The sequence below is a fragment of the Perca fluviatilis genome, chromosome 15 (assembly GCF_010015445.1).
Source record: "Perca fluviatilis chromosome 15, GENO_Pfluv_1.0, whole genome shotgun sequence".
Lineage (NCBI taxonomy): Eukaryota > Metazoa > Chordata > Actinopteri > Perciformes > Percidae > Perca > Perca fluviatilis.
The window spans coordinates 2,645,749-2,662,565 of record NC_053126.1 but is presented as its reverse complement, the minus strand read 5'-3'; the positions used below and the strand labels follow the sequence as shown (position 1 = coordinate 2,662,565).

At 44.3% G+C, this 16,817-nt stretch overlaps 1 protein-coding gene across 1 annotated transcript in view; it reads right to left on the bottom strand.

Moving 5' to 3' along the window:
• LOC120574078 (serine/threonine-protein kinase N1-like) overlaps window positions 1–16,740 on the bottom strand; it is a 45,735-nt gene extending 28,995 nt beyond the window's left edge. The window contains 7 exon segments of the mRNA XM_039824139.1: window positions 1,066–1,260; window positions 2,262–2,475; window positions 2,782–2,921; window positions 4,220–4,340; window positions 6,448–6,593; window positions 9,408–9,708; window positions 16,410–16,740. Of these exon segments, the coding sequence (XP_039680073.1) occupies window positions 1,066–1,260; window positions 2,262–2,475; window positions 2,782–2,921; window positions 4,220–4,340; window positions 6,448–6,593; window positions 9,408–9,708; window positions 16,410–16,499 (1,207 nt within the window). The 5' untranslated portion in view covers window positions 16,500–16,740.
• Window positions 16,741–16,817: the final 77 nt, after the last annotated feature.

The window sequence follows — 16,817 nt, the reverse complement described above, 5'->3', positions numbered from 1 at the left end:
AGCTACTGATCAACAGCATGCACACACAGCTACTGATCAACAACAACACACACAGCTACTGATCAACAGCATGCACACACAGCTACTGATCAACAGCAACAACACACACAGCTACTGATCAACAGCAACACACACACAGCTACTGATCAACAGCATGCACACACACAGCTACTGATCAACAGCAACACACACACAGCTACTGATCAACAGCAACACACACAGCTACTGATCTACAGCAACACACACAGCTACTGATCAACAGCAACACACACACAGCTACTGATCTACAGCAACACACACAGCTACTGATCAACAGCAACACACAAGTCCACTACGTAGCTGTAAACTGTGAACATTTAAAGTAGGGGTGTAATGATACATCGATCTGGATCGATTCGATCCTCAACGATCCAATATTCCAATATTACCGACACAAAATAAAAATATTGACACATAGCCCTTACAGAAAAATGCGGGGCTTGTTTGTTTGATTGTTGCGGGCAAAAATCCTTGATTATGCGGCACGTTTTCTAAAAAAAATGCAATGGAATATGCGGGATATTTATGCAATTTTATGCAATGAAATTTCATTGCATAAAATTGCATAAATATCCCGCAGGAAAGAGAAAAAACAGTGATCCCCCCCAACACCCTGCTTTTCGATGAAGTTAACGTCACGTAATTACATCACTTCATAACGTTCCCATGGCAACAGGGGAAATCTTTCTTTTTCAACTTTCTGCTAAGATATATTATGGGACTTTTTTGCAACAAAAATGCGGGGATTATAAAATCATGCAAGCCCCGCATATTTAGCGCGGATATTGGCAATTTATGCGGCGAAAGTGCGCCGTATTTGCAATATAATGTAAGAGATTGTGTTAAATGTATCGTCTCGTATCGGTCGCAGGCCCCTGAATTGAAAGTCCAAATCGTATCAGATTTTGTGATATCAGCAAATATTGTATCGTTATCCAAAGATATAGCTATGCATCGTGATAAAATGTGTGATATACAGCCCTAATTTAAAAGGCACCTGTTCAGAATGAGAAATGAAAGACTTACAGGAGAGCTCCTCGGTCTTGCCAGGGATCTTCAGGCTCATGCTGCTGGAGCTGCGGCTGTAAAGGCCGCTCAGTTTGAAGGACGAGCGTCCATCTCCCGGAGAGTACGAGGGAAGAACCAGCGGGCTCCCTTTGGTCCGTCCCGGGATCACCTCCAGCAACCCCACACAGCCCAGGAGATGCACCTGCAGAGTACCTGGAAGGAAGAGAAGGCCCTTTAATAAGGCTGCTCCCTCTTAGTCATGTCTGATGCTTTTTTCATGCTGAATGACTTATTTCCAAGAAACGTACGAGCACATCTCTGGTAAACACAAGAATTAAAGTGGTGCTTTAGCATGACTCTTTGTGGAGAAACTCAGATTTACAGATCTGTCGATTTTAAATCAACTAATCGATCAGTCGATACAACTGAGTGAGTGTTAGTAGACTAAGAATTTCTTCAATCGAGCACAGCCCTACCCTTTAATTTAAATAATCTCTGCAGGAAAGATTGTTGCCATCATGCCAAACCACAGAACGACCCTAGCTTGAAGATAGTCTCTGGAAGGAACCTGTTTTGGTGGAACATGTGGACGTTCAAAAGTAGTTTTAGTCGTGCAACAGAGAACTCTGATTGGACAGATAGTCTAGCTAGCTGTCTGGATTTACCCTGCAGAGATCTGAGGACCAGTTAACCATAGTCCTCACAAATCCACCGGAGGTTAGAACCCCGACACAGAGACAGAGGAAGGTAATGACATCGGCTCGCAGCACCTGAGAAGTCAGTGCTTCGCCTTTCTGAGAATATAGTTCCCATTATGTATACGGTTAGAAGATGGCTGTGTGTTATTTGTACACGCTGTGACGATACAAATCACAACATGTAAATAGGAACATGTTAGCGTTATTTTCTCACTTATTGGGAGCAGTAGGCTAGTTGGAACTCCAGGATCTGTGCTAAGCTAGGCTAGATGGAGCCGGTTACCTCCAGGATCTGTGCTAAGCTAGGCTAGATGGAGCCGGTTACCTCCAGGATCTGGACCTATCTAACCCTTGGGGATAAAGTGAATAAGACAAAGTCCCAATAAGTCGGCATGGTCCTTTAAAGAAATGCCAATAAACCAGAGCGTGTTCTCCTCCCATCCCCAAATGCTATGTGGAGTATCCAGACCCTCCTTGAGCGTGCTTTGGAGGAGGGTCTGGCAAAGCGAGACTAACCTGTGAGTGGTGAAGGCTTGCTCATGGTGCTGTACTGGTTGTGGACGTAGGGGGTGCTGTGGCGGGCACTGAAAGCCGAGGAGGAGGCGAGCACCAGCTCCTCCTTGATGAGGCAGGCCTTGGGATGGTCCTCAGGCAGCTCCTGCAGGCGCTGCTCCAGAGAGCAGCGCACCAGGTCCAGGCGCTGGGAGGACTCGCTCAGACCGCACTGAGCCTGCACACACAAACACACATCAACACACATCAACACACATCAACACAGGCTGGCAAAGGACTGCTCTCTGCTTTTCAATTGAACTCAATTCACTTTTTATTTATAGTGACAATTTTATAATATGTATTGTGACTGAAATGTTCCTAACCTAAATGATATTGAAATCAGAAATGTAACTGAATCGGGACCTTGTGAATCGAAATCGAACCGATTCTGGAAATCATTGGCAATACCCAGCCCTAGTTGGAACAGGGGATTTAACTAAGAATGTTTTAGATTAAAGTCTTGTCCTGCCGGCTCTCTGACCTCAGCTATGGCCTTCTTGTCCTGGACCTTCCCGGCTCCCAGCAGGCGCAGCATGTTCTTGGCGCCCTCGGCCATGGCGTGCTCCACGCGGTAGTGATGCCACAGCTCCTCCACGCGCAGCTCCACCCCGTCATGCTTACCTGGGACACAGTGGCAGGTTTAGTCGGCAACAAAAAAACAGACAGCAGGGTGCACAGCCAGGGCTTTAAATTTACTTTTTTTAAATCACCAGCCGACATGTCTAGTACATTTTCAAAGTTACCAGCCAATCAGGTTTCCACTAGCTATTTTGGGAAAATAAAAGAGATTATGAGTGCCGTGCTGAATACATTTAAGCATCCATGTTTCTTTAAAAAATACAGTATGTGTTTGGGTTGATGGTTGGCAGATAAAATATAAAACATTTACATTTACGTTACCCATCGAAAAATGCCTCCTTTTTTCTAACTAACTTTACTACTTCATTTCAGCTCTGCTGGTTTGTTTCGCGCCGTTCTGTTGGTTTTCCGCGCAGTAACGATCACCGGAAAAGTGACTTCTAATATCCTTCACTGGTCTACGGCATCGCTTTGTCCATTCATTTTACTGTCTATGGGTCTAAGCCATCCCCCCCCCTAAATAAATACAAAGCTCCTCAAGCAGAAATGGAAACAGAGAAGGGTCTTTTAAATGGCAAGTTGAGTTTCTAAACCCTTCCAGACGGTTCTCTCCACAAGCCCAAAGTTATGTGAATTGAGTTACCACCGGACTTGAAAAAGGTACATTTAGAACAGGTAAAAAATAAAATGCTATTAATTTGCGAGTTAACTATGGACAATTGTGCGATTACATTTTTTAATCGATGGACAGCCCTAAAAAAAAAAAAGCACAGAGCTGAAGAGAGAGAAATGAAAGAGAAACAAACTCCCATTAGAAGCTAGTGTGCCTAAACCAGCTCGCTGTCCTTTCCCTTCCTTTCACCGTTGCTCTAAGCTTTGTGCTATTCCTTCCCTGCTTATTCTGGCTTTCATCTCAGACTCCTTCCTACACTTCCACTTGACTCTGTCGTCATCTCTGACTCGGTCCTTTTCAGTCTCGCTCCCTTCCTGGCTCCCTGCCTCGTCTCTAACCTCTGTTAAATGAGCCATGGCTTTTAGTTGTTGGGCAACATCAAGGGGATGCAGGAACGCCAATACACCACTAACCTGACAGAGAGAGGGCTGTAATGGACAGAGTGTGTGTGTGTGTGTGTGTGTGTGTGTGTGTGTGTGTGTGTGTGTGTGTGTGTGTGTGTGTGTGTTTTTGACTGGAAGACCGTACACTAGGAGGTTCTGAGGCAAGGATTGATCCATTACCAGCGCATCATAAAATATGCAGTGCTTATAAGCTTTGTAAGAGACTGAATGACAGGTGGGATGAAAGGGGAATTGAAAGATGAAAGGGAGGATAAAATAGGTACTTTGGTTGTCCTCGGACTGCTCCGTGGCCTGCATGGCCTTCCGGACCTGCATGCGGATGATGTCGATCTTGGTCTTGCTGTCCTGCAGCATCTGCTGAGTCGTCTGGAGAAGCTTCTTGTCCTGCGGGAGGGACACAAAAACCCAGAAGAGACAGTCAAAATATTACAGAACCTGCAGGGTCAAGAGTTAAGAGTTTAGTACCCTAGAAGAAATTAATTCTCCAACAGTTTTGGTCATTTCATCTTGATATCCTCTTTCCTGCTCACTGATTAAATTCCTATTTATTTTCTCTGATCAACAAACTTTTAGTGTCTGCTGCACCCTACTACGCCCTACTACGCCCTACTATGCCCTACTGCGCCCTACTATGTCCTACTACGCCCTACTACTCCCTACTGCGCCCTACTATCCCCTACTACGCCCTACTGCATCCTACTATGCCCTACTATGTCCTACTACGCCCTACTGCGCCCTGCTACGCCCTGCTATGCCCTACTACGCCCTGCGATGCCCTACTACTCCCTGTGATGCCCTACTATGCCCTGTGATGCCCTACTGTGCTTTACTACGCCCTGTGATGCCCTACTACGTCCTGTGATGCCCTACTACGCTCTGTGATGCCCTACTACGCCCTGTGATGCCCTACTGCGCCCTACTACGTCCTGTGATGCCCTACTACGCCCTGTGATGCCCTACTGTGCCTTACTACGCCCTGTGATGCCCTACTATGCCCTGTGATGCCCTACTGTGCCTTACTACGCCCTGTGATGCCCTACTATGCCCTGTGATGCCCTACTGTGCCTTACTACGCCCTGTGATGCCCTACTATGCCCTGTGATGCCCTACTGTGCCTTTACTACGCCCTGTGATGCCCTACTATGCCCTGTGATGCCCTACTGTGCCTTACTACGCCCTGTGATGCCCTACTATGCCCTGTGATGCCCTACTGTGCCTTACTACGCCCTGTGATGCCCTACTATGCCCTGTGATGCCCTACTGTGCCTTACTACGCCCTGTGATGCCCTACTATGCCCTGTGATGCCCTACTGTGCCTTACTACGCCCTGTGATGCCCTACTATGCCCTGTGATGCCCTACTGCGCCCTACTACGCCCTGTGATGCCCTACTACGCCCTGTGATGCCCTACTGTGCCTTACTACGCCCTGTGATGCCCTACTATGCCCTGTGATGCCCTACTGTGCCTTACTACGCCCTGTGATGCCCTACTACGCCCTGTGATGCCCTACTGCGCCTTACTACGACCTGCCGCGCCCTACAATTTCCTGTAACCAGTGTTGTGCCTGAACGTGTTCATTGAACGATAGTTCATGAACTCGTTCATATTTTGGGCAAACGTGACCTGAACGTACCGTATTACTGCCTGATGAACGTTACTGTGAACTCCTTCATTCTGGTGTCTGTGAACGCCACGCTCTCTCATTTTAACTTAATCCAATAGGGCGCCAGATTTCTATAGAGCCTTCCAGGCCAAAACCAGGGCTAAAACACACCGTAAACAGGCCTTCATGTGTAGCGGAAAAAACACCCAATCTGGCAACACCAGCCACCAGTGTCGCACCGCCGCATGGGTCATCCAATCAGAAAGCAGCGTGGAGGCTTCGTATGATCATTTAAACCAGTTTGATGACGAGGTCACCGAGGATGGAAAAATCTGACATTTCTGTGAAAACTTTGTCTGCCGGCTTTCAAAAAGAAAATCTGCACTTCAGTCCCATCCACAGAGAACCTGAAACGGCTCGTTGGACTGATTGGATATGAAGATGAAATCTGACGCATAGTTTCAGTGTTAAAACTGATAAAATAATTGCTGTCTGTGGTAATATATGGGCTGTGGCCATCATTTTGAAAAAAATAAACATATGGAAAAAAAGAACTTTGAACTAATAGTTCATTTTTGGAACTGTGAACTTAGTATGAACTAAATGGAAGTATGAACTATGAACTGAACTAGTTCATTTTAAAATGTGTGAACTGAACTTTGAACTAGTTCATGTAGAAAGTGAACTTTCCCAACACTGCCTGTAACCTTTATTTATATATATATATATATATATATATAAAAATAAATAAAACCCTGGCTATCATTCTGTTCAGAGAGAATCTTACAGCTTCTTGTCAACTTCTGTCTCCACTGCGCAGTGAACAAAAACCCTCATCAGAACCAGCCGCTGAACTGGACCTGAGAGAACTTTCTCTTCCACAGTACCTTTGTGACTCCGTTGGCATAGATTGGGATCATGTTCTCGGCTCCCTGTTTGACTTTGAGCTCGATGTTTAGCTGGCGCTCCAGAGCTGCGATGCGCCGCTGGTTGGCCGACGTCCGGTTGAGCGCGTCCGGAGACTTCGGGGCATCTGGTTGGATGTTAAAAGGGTCAGGTTACTGTTGGCGTAGCTGTTAAACATCATCGTTACATACTGTATATGAAGTGATTTCACATGTTTTATTTTATATGATTTGGTCACAGTGATCCTTGAGGTTTGCTTGTGTTAGAGAATTAGTTTTCACATGAATGTGTGTGTCCTGTTTAGAGGAATGCTTCATTGACTCAAATATTTACTCTTACACCTGCAATCATTTTGGCCACTTGGGGACAGCAGAAAGAAGCTGGGGTCTAAGCACCCCCCCGCCCCCCACTAAATAAATATAAAGCTCCTTAAAGGAACACTGTAGCTTATTCACCGTATCCCCCAGATTTAGAGAAGTCCATACATACCCTTCTCATCTCACATGACACACAGCCATCTTCTAACCGTATACATACTGGGAACTAGTGATTAGGGCAACACCTGAAAAGCACCGTTGTTACTTTCTGCTCCTCACCACGGGGCTTCTCAGGTGCTGCAAGCAAATCACTCCGCCCAAGTAGCAGAAGTAGCAGTGCTTCGCCTTCTGAGAATATAGTTCCCAGTATGTATACGGTTAGACAGAGTTACAACACGCACGGAGATGAGAAGGGTATGTATGGACTTATCTAACTCTGGGGGATATGGGGAATAAGACAAAGTCCCAATAAGTCGGCATGTTCCTTTAAGCAGAAATGGATACAGAAAAGGGTCTTTTGAATGGCAAGTTGACTTTAAACTCCGAACAAACAGCGGTCTTTGGAATCGGCTTTGGCCGCGACTCTGGGAGACTTGGAGTTCAGCTTTTCTTTAAGAAAAGAACAAAGAACGGCACTGAAGTCATTTTTAAAAAAGGAAGATGTGTTCGGAGTTTAAAGTTTAATCTATCAACTAGTGTTGCTCTGATTGGTTGGAGCGCTATCCTATTGGTGCAGAGAGAATTTGAAAGACAACCGTTTATCAATGGGGAGTTCCCAGACCCAACATCCAGATGTGGGTCTGGACTGTCAGGCTAGGGTGAGCCAACATTTATTGTGAACCTCAATTGTTATGCGGGCCGGATGTAAATGATCGAGGGGCTAGGTTTGGCCCCCGGGCCTTGAGTTTGACACACGTCCCTTTAGGGCAGGGGTGTCAAACTCATTTTCCCAGAGGGCCACACTGGAAAGAGAGAATCACTCCGAGTGCCAGACATGGAGAGTTTATTGACATGCTTTTTTTATTTTACCGCATGTCACTTCTTTTTTTTTAACTTTTTGGTAACTTTTTTTCCTAATTTTTTGTGGCTTTCTCTGACATTTGTCACCTTTTTGTAAATTTGTTGCTTTTTCCAACATTTTTGTACGCTTTTTGTCGTATTTTTGTTGTCATGAAGCCCTACTAAAGTCATCAAAAGAGTTCCTATAGCCATCGTAGCATTTAGCAAATCAAGCAAAACAATGATTAAATTTTTTTAACAACAACTTCTCAGCCTGAATATTTAACTCTCTCTCTTCTTCTGGGGGAATTTCGGAGTCTCAGAGTCGGCAAATCTGCCGTATTCTCATTGAATGTCGGGTAATTGCAGTTTAAAAAACACTTTCCTGTGTTTTTTGGTTTGGTGCACAACTAGGAGGGCCAAAATCTATTGTGAACCCAAATTGATACACGGGCCAGATCTAAATCTGCAAGGGGCCGGATTTGGCCCACGGGCCTCGAGTTTGACACATGTGCTTTAGGGCAGGGATCTTCAACAGGGGGTCCTCAGAGTCACTCCAGGGGGTCCTCCAAATTATTGTTAATTTTTGAAAAAAAGTTTTTTCAAAAATTAAAAAGTCTTAACATGATTCCACATATTATTAGCAAGTATAAATCCCAAATGATGATAGGCTTACTGGCCAATATGTAATGTAGTCACTAAGGTAGCCATCCACAGATACAGTTCATCCCAAAGGAGTGACTGTTTCACATTTAAGGGTTAACATTAAAACATTATTTAAAAAATCATGCCAACAATTATTAGGCTATTTGAATAGCTTAGTATTCTATGCCAAAAATGTATCTATAAATGCTTTAGGCTGCCCTATTTATTGTAGGACCAGATTAATATGCAACTTAATTTTATACAATATATGTAGTAGGGGGTCCCTGATCCGTCTCTCTTTCAATTAAAGGGATATGCCAGCGTTTGTTGAAATAGGGCTTCTCACGGTCTCCCCTAGCTGTAGATAGGTGAGGTCTCCTCTAGCTGTAGATAGGTGAGGTCTCCTCTAGCTGTAGATAGGTGGGGTCTCCCCTAGCTGTAGATAGGTGTAGATAGGTGAGGTCCCCTCTAGCTGTAGATAGGTGAGGTCTCCTCTAGCTGTAGATAGGTGGGGTCTCCTCTAGCTGTAGATAGGTGAGGTCTCCTCTAGCTGTAGATAGGTGAGGTCTCCTCTAGCTGTAGATAGGTGGGGTCTCCTAGCTGTAGATAGGTGGGGTCTCCTCTAGCTGTAGATAGGTGGGCCATTTTTTGTGCATGCATCGTTTTAGTCCGGTGCACCACTGGCAGCGCTGCTGCTAGTTAGCTTAGCGTAGTGAATGGAATCGTATGTTGCCGGTTAGCATGTTGTGAGTAAAAGTGAGCCGACAAAAGACAAAAAAACAACCTAATTACTTGCACTGAGACAAAAAATGCATTGGCCCACCTACCTACAGCCAGGGTAGACCGTGATAAGAACTACTTCAACAAACGGTGGCGTATTCCTTTAAGGGGTCCTTGGCTTAAAAAACGTTGAAGACCCCTGCTTTAGGGGCTCCTTACACAATGGCACAGACGCTTCATGGTGATGGCAGATACCATACCTTTGTTGTCATCGGGGCCCTTGACGACGATGTGTGCGTCCAGCTCCTGCAGCTGAGCGTGGAGGGACTCCAGCTTGCGCGTGGAGCTGCGGAGCTGCGAGTCCACCTGCTGGGCGTTCCTCTTGTCGGTGGTGGCCCGGCGCAGGTTCTCAGCCCCCTCCTTGATCTTCAGCTCCCGGCGGATCTCCCTGCGGATCCTCTCGCGGTGCTCGTCCAGGCACTGCTGCACGCTGGAGTCAGAGAAGTCAGAGTTTTGGTCCAGACCGAGCTGCTGGAGCACCGGCAGCCCGCCAGGATCGCCCTGAGGAAGGAGAGAAGGAGGAGGGAGGAGAGAAGGAGGTAGTGACAGAATATGATTCCGATACCTGAACTTGCGTAGTAGTAGATAACTTTATTGTCCCTGTGGGGCAGTTGGGTTTGCGGCACAATCACAAGGCACGTTATGACAAGACATCAGACATATGATACAAACAAAGAGTCCTTACATCATACACCGACAGACATAACATGAAGAATATACATCTCACACTACAATACACTACACACCCTTGGGTATGACCAGGCCAGCTGGACGACTAGCTTATTCTGACTGATTTGAGGCCTTTATGGCTCGTGGTACGAAAGAGAATTTGGATCTGTTCTTGGTCAGAAGGGGTTGGCAGAAACAACGCATAGATGGCAGTAGTTTAAAATGTGATGCCAGGGGGGGTGTGTGTAGTCACATACAATGTTATTGGCCTTTATCACAAGTCTGTCTTTGTAAATGTGTTCAATGCTCGGAAGTGTTATCCCAAGTAACTATCGGCCAATACAGAGTACCGATCCCATACCAGTGTGTACACTTGTATACTACTATCTCTGTATGGATGTGATATGATGTATAACAGCTGTATACTACTATCTCTGTATGGATGTGATATGATGTATAACAGCTGTATACTACTATCTCTGTATGGATGTGATATGATGTATAACAGCTGTATACTACTATCTCTGTATGGATGTGATATGATGTATAACAGCTGTATACTACTATCCCTGTATGGATGTGATATGATGTATAACAGCTGTATACTACTATCTCTGTATGGATGTGATATGATGTATAACAGCTGTATACTACTATCTCTGTATGGATGTGATATGATGTATAACAGCTGTATACTACTATCCCTGTATGGATGTGATATGATGTATAACAGCTGTATACTACCATCTCTGTATGGATGTGATATGATGTATAACAGCTGTATACTACTATCTCTGTATGGATGTGATATGATTTATAACAGCTGTATACTACTATATCTGTATGAATGTGATATGATGTATAACAGCTGTATACTACTATCCCTGTATGGATGTGATATTATTTCTATCTCTGTTGTCTGTCTGGCTCAGGTTAAAGTCTTTGTAAAACATTAACAAACTCAAACGATAAACGCCAGAACTTTCTTTTATTCTCCAGTGTGACAGTCAGTTATAAGGGAAAAATAACATAAATAAACTACTTTAACGTAGATTTTCTTTAGGGCTTTATTACGTGGTATCGGATCGGTGCATAAACTCCAGTACTTCCCGATACCGATACCAGCGTTTTAGGCAGTATCGGAGCCGGTACCGATACTACGGAACATCTCTAGTTATTATAGTCGCAGTGTTATTATAGGAAACCAAATATAAAATAAAATAAGCAGTGAAAGATATTTTTGAAACTACATAAAAAAGAAAAACTAAACTGAATCTATGTTGCCAGGTTAAAAAAACGAATACAAATACAATTTTAATAAATCTCTTCCGTTTTAGTTTTTAGCTATAGTATATAGGGGCTGGGTACCAAACTTCAATTCTTTTTAGACACAGACTGAATTGCCTCCTTAGTATTGACAAATGCCTCATCATTAGATAACAAAAGGTCAATACCTAATAGTTAATCTCATCATCAGCGTCAGTGAGCCAATAAGCATGCAGTGTGCTTGTGCCAAGATCTAATAAGGATTGTGATTGGCTGTCCAACGTTACAGAGACGGGGCTCACATGTGTGTTGTTGTATTTTGAGAGGCTTGACGACATTGTGCGTCACACAGGTATAAAGGAAATGATGGATTTTATAAAGTTGGTATCAAAAAAATCCTACGAAAGGACAAATACTTTTATGGCTTTATTTTTAGTATATTAAAAGCTAGACTTTTAATACTTTTAAGACCCAGAGGGAACCCTGGGAAGCTTTACAAAAAGGAATATACTGTATGTTGCAGAGCAAAATAATGCAATATTTGTTCACGTTATTGTGTCCACCCCCTGGATACGTTTCTATATACACACACACACACACACACACACAGACACCGAGGACTGTCCCCTCCCAACGTCCAGGGTATAATGACGGCTGCTCAGGGCCTTTCACTACCCCATGCAGCCAGCCGGCCAGCTTAGCAGATCTGATTACAACTTCTTAGGTCTCTGTGTCCACCCAGCTACACGCTCTGCTCTCATTAAAGCCATAATCCATCTGCAACACAATGCAGTCAGGCACGGCCCGAGCAGCCCGCCGAAAAACACACGGCACGGGCCAAGTGCACGCAGGATTTTAACTGCTGATTTAATGCAACGTTATGTCATAAGACAACTCTGACGCAATGTAAAAGAGCAGTCATGAAGACTTCTATCACTGCAGAAATGTGTTGTTTTATCAGTGTTTGGAAGATCCTCAGACACACAATGTCTTATCTTTTTAATAGGGCTGTCCTCGACTAAAGACTTTTTTTGTTGACTAATGCTGATATGATTTTGTCGATTAATTGATTTGAATCGACAGTAGGGGTGTCAAGATTTAGATTTTAAATCGATAAATCAAAATGAGCTTTAGATTTTGAGTATTGAAATCAAAAGCAGGATCAGTGATTGCCCCAGTATTTTTTTCTCTCTCTCCACTCCCTGCCTACTTGCTGACTGTGCGTAGCTTACCGGCTGGTAGCATGCAGCTAAAGACACAGGGTAACGTTAGCTTAGCGGTAGCCTACAGCTTGACTTCTCCAGACACCATGGCCACTGTCAGCAAAACACAACAGAACTGGAAAATCCTCTTTTGTCTCTGAAGTCACGGTGTGACAACATTTTGCCTTCCCCGTGAGTCAGTTATGGAAACAAACAACAAAAGGTAAAGCATGCGGGCTCCAACCATAGACAGTATATAGAATGGACCACCAGATCTCGTGTCTCTGGACAGAGACCAGTGAAGGATGTTAGAAGTCTCTTTCCCGGTGCTGGCTGAGCGTTACTGAGCAGCCTCCAACTGAGCTTGAAGACGTAGATGTGACGTGAGCAACCTGTCTGAAAGTGTGAAGTCTTCTGGTAGCTGTGCCGAGAGAAATCTCAATCATTCCCAATCTTACAGAGACGGAGAGCGTAGGTATATGTAAGGAGATAACATAGGCACAGGCTAATTACTGATCACTAACATGCTAGTTAACATTAGTCATTAAACCTAAACAGCTAATGGAAGTCCAAACTGCCTGTGAGCTTCTCCTGTACTATACGGTAATTCCTCTACTGTGTGACAGTAAGTCTCGTGGTTATGACCCAATCGTTAGCCTATTGTTATAAAAGCGTCTGCTACGGAGCCATAACGTGAGCTACAAGGTAATGGAGCCTTTTATACATTGTCGTGTTTCTTTAGAAATAAACAACGGACAAATAAAGTCTTTAAACGCTTCAGATGTAAAGTTATTCTCTGTCAAAGTGACGTCAAAATGAATGGGAGTCAATGGGATGCTAACGGGAGCTGATCGTTTGGTAGCATCAAAATGGCGCCATAGGAGCTACGCGTGCTGAAGAGATGGTTACCTCCTTGGCTCCGACAGAACTCCATGGTGCATTCAAGCGCCCCTCGTTAAACTAATGGTCATGGTGATCATAGTGGAGGCACCTAGTGAAGCCAGTTTAAAACAAAGACTGCTTAAACTTCAACAATAACTAAACATTATTTAATCTAACTATGATGGAATGTGATGTTATTTTATGAAACATGTACAGACAGGGATAGTCTTTTACTTGCACTGCATGTCTTGTTTTAAATGTATGTAAAATTGTGTTTGCTATTTCTATGTAAATGGTGTGATTGTTATGTGGACTCCAGGAGAGTAGCTGCTACATTGTTAGCAGCTAATGGAGATCAGAATAAAAGGAAAAACGGTGCATTCAATTGCACAACTCTGAGAAACTGTCGTTGTAAAGTACCCCTTCTGCCATCTAGTGGCTCTTATTGTGGCATTGCCCTCACTGCTGAAAACTAAATGTTTAAATCGGGAATTGAATCAAAACCTTAAAAATCGAAAGTCAAATTGAATGGTGGATTTGGAGAATCGTGACACCCCTAATCAGTCCTTCCAGAAAAATGCGTGAGTGTTTTCGTGATTGCTGCGGGCAAAAATCCTTGATTATGCGGCATGTTTTCTTAAAAAATGCGAAGGAATATGTGGGATATTTATGCAATTTTATGCAATGAAATCGCGGGAACTTGCAAAACTTGCATGCATTTGATGAAAAAGAGAAAAAACAGTGATTTCCCCCCCAACACCCTGCTTTTTGATAATGTTCACATCGCGTAATAACGTCACTTCATAATGTTCCCATGGCAACAGGGGGAAATGGCTGCTCTTGGCTGCTCTTGTGTGAAGTAAACGCAACATTTTTCAACTTTCTGCTGAGATAAATCACGCAAGCCCCGCATATTTTGAGCGGATATCGGCAATTTATGTGGCGAAAGTGCGGCATATTTGAAAAATATATATATTAAATAAATATGCGGACTTTGGCTGATTATGCATTGAATTATGCGATCGCATAATCGCGTTTTTCTGGAGGGACTGCCTAATCGACAGATCAGTGTGCTTTTAGTGGTCGTTAAGACTAGAAAAGCCTAATCTAAATGCAGTCCATTTACCTGCCTGTAAAACTGAGTTTCTCCACAAAGAATCATGCAAAAGCACCACTTCAAACCTTGTGTTTACCAGAGATGTGCTCATAAGTTTCTTGGAATTAAATCATTCAGCATGAAAAAAATGACTAATCGACAACAGAAATCTTATGCCTATCATACACTAGAAGACTTTGAAAAGACTTTGTGTGACACCATTGCACATCTAAATACAATCTGTCATAATGTCTCGGAGTTATTAGTCACAGACTAGAAGATTTTTTGCCTGGTTGTAACTGAGAAGGGTCTGGTGTCAACCAGGCAAAAAATCGTCTGGTTCATTCACAGCCCATTTCCAAAGGACGCCGCTCAAATGCCTCTGGGCGCGGGTCCCTATATGTTAACCAAAGCATTGAAAACGTTGTAAGTGTACAGAAGAGCTGCAGGAGCTCCGTGAAAGGGCTACGAGAGAGAGAGAGAGAGAGAGAGAGAGAGAGAGAGAGAGAGAGAGAGAGAGAGAGAGAGAGAGAGAGAGAGAGACAGAGAGACAGAGAGACAGAGAGAGAGAGAGTCAATGCAGCAACACAGCCTCGTACTTGGGGAAACTGGTGGTGTACCTGCGGACATTGTGAAGCTATGGCCACCCAACAGGTGTGTCTGTGTTGCACGGAGTGGGACCTGTTGCGTCGCGACACCCAAGAGACGCTGCGTTTTATACAGTCTGAAGATTTCCCCTCTCTGATAAACTGGGCTGTACTTTTTTTCCATGTCCCGAAAATGAATTGGAGACACCGGAGGGACCTGATGGACAGTTATCCACTGAGTAAGTAGCTACACTAGACAAGTTATGTTTCACATCGATGGTATTGTTTTAGATATATTGAGCAAATTGCTTTTGATTTTAGTTTGCATCCCCAGCTGTAAGTCATGACGGCGGCCGCATGTAAACATGAACGCGAGTGTCTTTATAATCTATCTTTTTAATAAACCGTCTGTACACTTACAAAGTTCTCAATGCTTTGGTTAACATGTAGGGACCCTCATTATGCTACTGTGGAAGTGTGGTGATATTTTGAGCATTTTTAGTGGTACAAAATAGCAATTTATTTTTACTTTCCCTGTGCCTCGAATACTAGCGTTGCAACCTAATCAGCGGTCTGCGCTAGCTTCTTTCAAGCTACAAACACATTAGATTAGCATGAAAACATGTCCCAGAGAACGTTCCATTCTGTACATACCTGTTATTAACCCCTAGGTTCATTTGCGCCGGAATTGTCCTTTAAGACAGCTGGGACTGGGTTTTATGACCACCTTACACCAAATGATTGTTTATGTGTGTGTGTGACGTCAAAAACTGTAACTGGGAGTACAACCATCTGGTACCAGTTCACCGGTAGTAAGTTACAGGTTTGTCTGCCGTTCCAGGGCGCTTTCACAGGGAGAAGGTTGTGAAAACACCAGTTACGGGCTGCCTGGAACGCACCATAACACTGGCACATTTACCGAAAAGTTGGCTCTTTAATTGAAGTTCTCAGAGCGAGCTTTCACTTTTCACTTTCATATGTCTCTTTGTAGCTTTGCTTATTTAAAACTAACATACTTGCACTTACTACTTGTTGTCTGGAGTTTGAACCTTCACAGTTGAAAGCACTTAATTGTAAGTCGCTGTGGATAAAAGCGTCAGCTAAATGACATGTAATGTAATGTAAATCTTGAATTGAAGTTCTCAGAGCGAGAAGCGAGCAGCATCAGCAGCAGAGGCCTCAGCCATCCAAGGCCGCAGAAAAAGCAGCGGCAGAAACACACCACGAACGACAGGAAGGGAGAGTTTGTGCTGCAGTGACGCACTCCCGCTCAACACAAAGCAACTTTATCCCTGGAGTTTTACAACAAAGACCCTGTCTGGAGCGCGCTGTAAGACGGCCGAAATCACGACAACACACAGGAACGACAACTCACTTTCTCACGCTGTCAGAAAGGGGAGATGGTATTTTTTTTGTACAGGAAGAGAACGAGGAAGAAGAGAAAAGAGAAGGGCCATAGTAATGGATGACAAGGAAAAAAAGGTGGCCACAGTTGCCTACCGAAGAGTCTGTGTCACCCTGCTCAGCGTGAACTGGGGAGTCAGGCCGTTGGTCCCCTGGCAGCTCCTCGAGCCCGTCATCGCTGGCCATGTTTGGCCTCCTTCTGGCTTCGCTCCTGGCAGCCCCTACCCTCCCTCCCTACCCTCTGTCACACACTTACGGCAGCGCCCAATCAGGCAACACCGAGTGCTATTCCTGCCTCCTCAAAAATCCAGGATGTCCTTCCCGCCAGGAATCAAAAGCCATCTGATCTAAAAAAAAAAAACGGAGCGACTGAACGAGACGGAGGAGGAAAGGAAGAGAGAACAGCACAGAACGAGCCCCACCTTCGCTGCTTCCTGTTCTGCTCGTTGCCAGATACAGGCCGAGGCGTCATGCACTTTGTACACACACACACACACACACACA